This window comes from Lolium perenne, chromosome 3 (assembly GCF_019359855.2).
Source record: "Lolium perenne isolate Kyuss_39 chromosome 3, Kyuss_2.0, whole genome shotgun sequence".
Lineage (NCBI taxonomy): Eukaryota > Viridiplantae > Streptophyta > Magnoliopsida > Poales > Poaceae > Lolium > Lolium perenne.
Genome location: NC_067246.2, coordinates 49,799,323 through 49,807,454, shown reverse-complemented (window position 1 = coordinate 49,807,454; position 8,132 = coordinate 49,799,323). Strand labels below are relative to the sequence as shown.

Below are 8,132 nucleotides of genomic sequence, written 5' to 3'. Positions count from 1 at the left end.
GTGCAATAAAATAAAAGAGATTGATAATATTACTCAGAGTACGTCGACTTTGCGACTTCAGACGCTTGAGGATTCCTTCTTCACGAGAAGCTTGTGCAGCTTTGTGCTCATCGAAGGCAGCTGTCGCATCCTCAAGTTTCTTCTGCAGTTCCTCGACACCAGCAGCTTTCGCCTTAGCTTCATCAGCTTCGACCTTGGCTTTGCTAGCAGCGAGTTCGGCCTTCTTGCGAGCCGCCTCACTTTGCTCAAGTTTTTGAGCAAGTGCGTTGGCGCGTTCGTTGGCCTCTGCAAGTTTCTCTGTCAAGATATGGAAAATAGAGAGAAGAAAGATCAAAAATCGCGGCGAGCAACAGGAGTGACAAATTAAGGAAAAACAGCAAGTATGAAAGTCGTTACCTTCGGCTCTGTTAGCACATTCACGGTACCCAATAAATTGGGAACCGATGCGGAGAAGATCCTTGATCATAGGCTGTTCAACATGAACACAGTAAGAGAAACATCGGCATGAAAAAGAGAAAAGGTGTGACAAAACAAAATAAGAAAAATATAGATGCCGACAAACTTACATCATCTAAGAGCAGAGTCGACGAACTGCCCAACTGAGGGGCAGGATCAACAATCTTTTCCACCCTTGCCCTTTTTGGTGAAGGGGCACGGGGGCTTGATGGCGGAGTAGTGGTGACGACGTTTTGTTGAGGAGGCGACGTTTCTTCTCCTTCAACTAGCGTGTCTGAGGCAAGTACAGTACGTGACGTGCTTGTCCGAGGAGCCACGTCAGTAACTGGTACTTCTTCCTCCTCATCACTGTTGATCAAAAAATCGGCAGTATAAAAAGCAAGACAAGATAAATATTTCGAGTACAAGAATAGAGAGAGATAAAGACGACTTACGAGCTGACGAGGGATTCAACATAAGGATCGTAAGCTGCCTTCGGATGGGAAGGAACAACTTCTTTAGCCTTAGAGGTGCCAGAATCCTCGGCATCAGTTCTTTTCCTTTTGTTCCTTGGAGAAACGCAGGAGGAAGGGACTGCGTTGACTCATCGGCTTCGTACTCAACTTCTTTTTCATGAGAAGCCGCAGATTTGTGAGAACCCGCGACTTCACTTTCAGGAACAGAAGAGCCTTGAGTATCTTCGGCAACGATGGCCATTTCTTCGACTTCTCCACCCTCAGGAAGAGGAGGAAGGGAAGTCATAGTAGGATGGTTCTCAAAAAATAGTGACAAAAAGGAAATTAAAGAGAAGACAATACAATGAGATGCAGAACAAGATAAAAACTCGGGAAGACAAAATACCTCGGGGAGTGGATTGGTGGAGCTGTACGGTTCCACGCGACTTGGGGAAGGAATTGGGTCTTTGCCCAGACGAGAAAGTCTTCGAAGCAACTTCTCGAAGTCCTTGGTGGACAGATCATCGGAGATTCTGTTGGCGTCATTTTTACCAGAGTACGTCCAAAGGGGATTTTTGCGAGCCTGAAGAGGCTGCACTCTAATCTTAAGGAAGTAGGCAGTGATTTGAACACCAGACAGCTCCTTGCCTCGAGTGTTTTGAAGTTGATGAATACGAGACATGAGTGCCTCTGTCGCCTTTTTCTCTTCCTCAGAAGCCTCGGCATCCCAGGAGCGGCGGCGCTGGATTTTGGCACTTCCGTCGAAGGGGATTATGTTGTGCTCAACGGAGTTGGCACTTTCTTCGTGAATGTAGAGCCACTTTTTGCGCCATCCTTGGACAGAATCGGGAAACTTGACGTCGAAGTAGTCGACATCAGTACGGACACAGATAACAACGCCACCTATGTTATAAGTGGCGTTGTGGGAGCCATTGCGGCGGAGGCAGAAAATGCGTTTCCACAGAGCTCAATTGGGAGGGATTCCGAGGAAACATTCGCAAAGCGTAATGAAAATAGAAATATGAAGGATTGAGTTGGGGGTCAACTGGTGCAGTTGAATCCCATAGACAAAAAGAAGGCCGCGGAGGAAATCGTGGATTGGGGTCGAAAGGCCGCGGATTAGATGATCAACAAAACTAACCCGGTACTCCATTGGAGGATTGGGGTAGCTTTCTTCGCTAGGGAAGCGGATGGCGCCTTCTTTCTTCATGAGGCCAAGCCTCTTCAGCGTGTTGGTGTCTTGGTTGGAGATTTTGGATCTCTCCCACTCAAGATCCTCGGCGGCCATCTTGGATTCCGGGGTGCTGTGGCGAGTCAGACGCGCGCGCGGTGGCATCAATGGCAATGGACAGAGCAATGTGTGTGCGTGCGGAAGATTGGAGAGAGTTGGGCGCAGGGGGAGTTTTGCGAAGAGGAACAGGTGAGCGGCGCAAGCGAGGGGATGAACGGAGGTTGAAGAAAGGTTTATATAAGACTCGGGTGAGGCAAAGCAGCCGTTGGATGAAGAAATCGTGTGGTGAGAATGGATCTTCTAGATACAAGGGCAAAACAGTATTTTTACTGAGATAGGCGTTACCGTACGTGCGCCAGGAAAAGCGGAGGACGTGTGTCCCCCACTTGCACGACGTGTCAACATGGTAGAAACAATGGACCCACAGAGCAGAAAAATTACGACTATTCGAGAAGGATGAAGTAAATTTGATTAAGGGAAGCATGTCGACAAGAAAAATAAAAGAAGATTGGCGACAGAAAGAATTATTCAATACTTCGGGAGCCTTTGACCAAATACAAGTTTTTGCCCAAATGCTCGGGGGCTACTTTGGAAAAAAGTAAAATTTCGAGTATGACAATACAGAAATTGTGGGAGCCTACAACCAAGCACAAGTCCTTGGCTGTAGCCTCGGGGGCTACTCCCATCGGGAGCGCTGTTCGCGCACCCGAGAGATTAAAAAAAAAAAAAAGGAAGAAGAAGAAAGAGATCATATTGGGAAATAATGACAATATAGCGACAAGGTGGACTAAAATGTTGAGCCTACAACCAAGCACAAGTTCTTGGTTGTAGCCTCGGGGGCTATTCCCATCGGGAACGCTGTTCGCGTGCCCGATGAAGTTAACAAAGGAAAAATAGAAAAGCAAGAGAGTATATTTCGAGTTATAGTTAACTCTACATATACTCCCATCGGGAGAGTAACATAAGTCATATGTGACTCGATAAAATGTGCCATTCCAACAGCCGGAAAAGCACTCGACAATATATTCTCAGAACACCGAAGTTGCGATCAATTTCTGAATGCCGCAAATCTGCGAAGGTAAGACCCCAGATCCGTTCTGCTGGGCGTGGCATCGCCAAAGACTGCGCTCTGCTACCTTTATCCGTATCAGCAGATACGAAGAAAAATCCTAACGGACGCGTTAGGTACCCGATAAATTTGACTGGGACTCGACAGAATGGTAAGACCTTAAGCGGCACCTGTCGAAGTTTACACCAGTATCCCGAGATCATGTCCAGGGACGTGATTTTGAAGTAGGTTTTTGCGGATTGCCACTAGAGCAGTTAACTAGTACCTGATCCGTCAGATGAACTAGCCCCAACTACCATTATCCCTGTACAATATAGAATTTTATGTGAAGAAGTATAAAAAAGTTAAAGCTTCCGAATAAAAATAAACAGTGGAGATTTTCCCCGACTCTACGATTCAAGCAAAATCTCGGGGGCTACTGACATAGGCATCCCAAATGGGCCTGCCGAAGATGGTACCCGGGGTTTACTGGAGGCCCAATACCCGAAGAATAAGAAGATTCGGGAGCCCAAGATTTACTAAGGAAAGATAGAGTTGTAATAGGAAGTGTTGTTTGTAATCTGGCGGGATGAGTTAGAAACCGTCCCGGACTCTGTAAACTTGTATAGCACGAATCCCTCGCTCCACCTCCTATATAAAGGGGGAGTCGAGGGACGAAGAATCAATCGAATCATTGTTTGCAAACCCTAGTTTTCATAATCGTCGAGTACTTTTCGGCTGAAACCTTCGAGATCTACTTACCCTCTACTTCCAACTAAACCCTAGCCTACAATCCATAGGCATTGACAAGTTGATACCTTGTCAGGTAGTTTGAGAAGAACTAGCAACAATGATGTCATCCACATATATAAACATAAAGATGGTGATATTGGACTTACGATAGATAAACACAGAAGTGACAGACTTGGAACATTTCTAGTTTTCATTCCAATCCTGTTATTTCACCTACAATCATCGCACGAAGCCACTATCCGATGATGTGGTGCCATCCCATGAGCGGACCATGTCCACACTGAAGAATCGCTCCAAGTTTGTTAGGGAACTTGGAGCCTACATTGCTAACAGCTAACTGAAGAAAAGTTCAGGAAAACATTAATGGTTTTATTAAACAAGAATGCTTGACGACGTAATCGATTCCTTTGTTCGTTCTCTATAATATTTCTTTCTTTTGCTTGATGTAATTTCTTTGTTTGTCTAATGCACTAGAGTGAGTCTCTCTTTAAACAAAGAGAATCTTGGAAGAGATCGGGTAGTCTCTTCCTCGCCGTGATTTGTTCCTCCTCCGAGTTGAAAGATGGTTTCTAGGGTTTCACTCATGGGATCATAGGCGACTACATTGCGCTTGGACGTGGCAACGAAGATCACCTTCTTCCCAACAGAAGCGCCAACAACTCGGATATACTTTGGCTCAGTCAACAGATGTCTTCCAGCATGATGCGCCAAATCGATGTGGTGCTCCAGCGTCCAGTTGTCGTCACCACCATCTGCCGCCGCGTCGTAGCTCCAGATCTCCAGCGACGAACCACTAGAACCACGACGGAGGTCCCGGACAATGCACAGCCTGCCATCAAGCTCCGCCAGATGCGCCCCTGGGACCTCCCACTTCATGTTGAAGGGCGGTGACCGGACCCGGCTGCTGAAAGTCTCCTCCGCGAGGGAGAAAGACAACACCGCTGCCGTAGAGCTGCTCGCGCTAGCGGTGGCATAGTCGAAGTTCGGGTCGAGGAGCAAGTGCGTGGGATATTCGAAGTTCGGGTCGACGAGCCAGTGCAGGAACCCGTCCGCGAAGATGGGCGACAGGCCGTAGTCGAGTATCGTCACGAACAATGCTGCCCCAGCGAGCGTGGATGGATCATGGAACCACCACGCCGTCAGTGTCGGCGCAGGAGATGGGCGGCCTCCAGCGGCTGTCTGGTCCCCTGCCGAGGGTGTGCACCTCGCACTTGATCCTCTCCCCGGAGAAAAACAGCCGCACCACCTTGTGCTCCTTGGTCCTGGCGTCGAACCCGAGGCCGGCGCTCGACGGACCGTACAGCGTGCAAGGCGTCCGCAGCATGGTGGCCGCTCGCGTGGCAGCGTTGAATACGTGGCAGCATCCTGAGCCTTGGTCGTGCAGCAGGGTTAGGCCATGGCACGGCGCGGTTGCCATGACGGCGTTGCAGCCTGGCACGCCATCGAGGGTGAGCAGCGCCCTGCCGTCGCCGGAGCGCACCTCGGTGGTTCTCGGAGCGTCCCACCTCGCTGGCATGGGTAGGAACAGCAGCTGTGCTGCTGGCTCCGTCGTCTTCGACTCGGCAAGCTTCGTCCTCGCCGCGCAGAACTCCTGGGAGGATCGCAGCGCCGCCCAGCGGCGGCACACGGTGCTGAAGCGGAGGATGGATTTCACGGGCAGGCGCAGGAGCACCTCCTCCTCCATCTCTTCCGGCAGCGTAGACAACGCGGGGGTCGCCATCCTCCACCTGATCTAGTTGCTGGTCGAATCGTACGTGAGGGTTTCTTCGATGCCAGGGATGCTGCAAACGCACGGAAAACTAAGGAACTGTCCTGCGATCAAGTTCTAGTTTTTTTTTTTTGACAGTGCGATCAAGTTCTAGTTAAAGTCGAATATACGAATACAGGCATAAGGTCTATTATCAAGGAGTGCCCTCTTCTTTTCTTTATTTCTGAATTGTGCTGATACAAGGCCACCTCGTGCATATATATACAGGCAGGACCTAGACCTGAACTACCGACTAAAACTCATACACCGATCACCGACTCGATTTTTACTTTCCTAAACAAGCTACTAACAGACTACTACTATACGGCAGATCAATTGCTAGCTAGCTAGTTCATGAATCCCAACCGGACTAGTACTAGAGTCTAGAGACTCCAATGGACTAGGACGACTCACTTGTATGTCAAACTAGCCGACTCGTACTAGTACTGCAGGTAGGTAGGAAAACTAACTAGGAACGTTTTTGCTAGTTCTCGGATAATCGAGAACTTGGTTAGCTCTCGGCCGATGCTTCTATCGCTAGACCGTTTAGTCAAATATTCCATTGTTAGTGCGAAACTCCAAACTGATTTCAGATGCATATGCACTCGGTATTTGCAAAATATATTTCAAAATATAAAAAAATTAGAAAAAAGTTTTCGCATGTAGAGAGACATGTTCTATGTGTGAACGTAAAGTTTCACATAAAACCGATAATTTTTGTGCCTTGTGCAAAAAAAACAAAAAAATCTCGAGAAATAGACTATTTTAGCATCAAAAAATTATCTTTTTACATAGGTCACAAAACATCTCGATATTTGCTGAAAAACTTTATCAGCATGTGTCGTCGTGGTGAACAAACATATGTCATAGGATGGCTTAAGATGGGGCCGGATGTGCGCACGTGGATCCGGAGGAGGGCAAGATGGAAAGAGCAAATAAGAAGTCAAACAAGATCACAAGCAAGAACACGAGCGATATACCCAGGTTCAGGGCCCTCTTGGAGAGGTAAGACCCCTACTCATGCATGTTGCAACAATATGAACACAACAGGGAAATACAACGGTGGACCAACAACACTTTGGCTTGAGGAAGAAGAAGAGCTAGAGGTAGAAGAACCTAGCAGGTATGCCGTACGGCTCTAATGGCAGCTCTACTCCGCTCAGTCGTCGATCTCCCGTACAGGGGCGCCACTCCTCCCCTTATAAAGGGGAGAGGAGGCTTACAAGGGAAGGAACCCTAGGGGAATCTTTGCCTACCTAAGCTACTTTATAAAGATTCTTTGGCTCTGGGTATGACGTTCCCTCATGCACCTCTTGTCTGGTGACCTCGCTTGGTCGGACTACGGCGCTTTCTTCGTCATCAATCAGGTTTGGCCTCAGGGCTTCGTTTAAGGCTGAACTTGCTCACATCCTCTGTGTCCTTTGGTCAGGACCGGATCTTTGACCCATAACGGACTGTTGGCCCCATACTGGATCTTCTCTGGGTTTATCCGGAGTAACCGGTGGTGCCCTTTTTATCATCTTCGTCGTTCAGGCAGCCTTATGATCTCTGGCTTAGCTCAGGCCGGTTACCCACGATCTGGCATACTCTTTGGGTATACCGGATCCCTTAACCTGGTTGCCCTTTAAACCGATCTCCAATATTCTTGGTCGCAAACATACTTGTTCGGTTTATCCTTTTAAGCCGGTTTTTAGCTATCATACTTAGGCAATTTTGCCTTACACTTAGCCTACCGGGGGTCATCCCCAACATTAGTCCCCGAAGCTGGTGTGATCCGGCGGAGCCCACCGGTGGGCCGCGGCAGCTTTCTATGAAATTCGTACCAGATTAATCATTCTGGTTTTCATTTATAAACCGGCAAGGTAACCACTTGCCTAAATCTGGTTGCCATTGGAACGAACCAGATTGATTCAAATTTTATCCGGTTTATATCGACAGTTTCTTTAGGGTAACTCCACCTCGAGGGAGTCGAGAATATTTGGGAACTAGGGCATGTCACCACTGTTCCTGACACGACAGTTGTCAGTGAGGTCAAATCCCTCGCCTTCCGCGCGCAGTTAATGGTTCGCATCTGATCCGCGTGGTCCGTTGTCTGGCCCTTCGAACCGCGCGTGGCACAGGAGCGGCGTGGGGAGAGCGGTTTGCGTTCCCAAAGCGCTGCCCTCTTTTTAAGGTCTGTCGGTTCCTCTTTCACCTCTCCTTCCTCACAACTTCTCTCCTCCCGACGCTTCGCGCTCGAGTCTCGCCGTCGCCGTAGAACTTCTTGCTCGAGCGCCGCCCGTCTCCGCCCCCTTCTCTCCGGTGACGCTCCGCCACCGTGGCCAAGGTCCTCTCCTTCCCCTGTGGTCAGTAGATCTCTTCTACACTATCTTCTTATCTCTCGTGTTCTTCACCGTATTCGTTAGCAGCTAAATCATTTTCTTATGCATTTCCCTTTCATTTTCCTCTCCTTTTAGATCTTCT

At 48.6% G+C, this 8,132-nt stretch overlaps 1 protein-coding gene across 1 annotated transcript; it reads right to left on the bottom strand.

The window, feature by feature from the left end:
- Window positions 1-5,042: 5,042 nt before the first annotated feature.
- Window positions 5,043-5,642, bottom strand: LOC127339269 (F-box/kelch-repeat protein At3g23880-like). The gene has a single exon (XM_051365140.1). The coding sequence runs from the start codon at window positions 5,640-5,642 to the stop codon at window positions 5,043-5,045; it is 600 nt and encodes a 199-aa protein (XP_051221100.1).
- Window positions 5,643-8,132: the final 2,490 nt, after the last annotated feature.

Coding starts and splice junctions, on each gene's coding strand:
- LOC127339269 (XM_051365140.1), bottom strand. CDS start 5,642: ATGGCGACCCCCGCGTTGTCTACGCTGCCGGAAGAGATGGAGGAGGAG.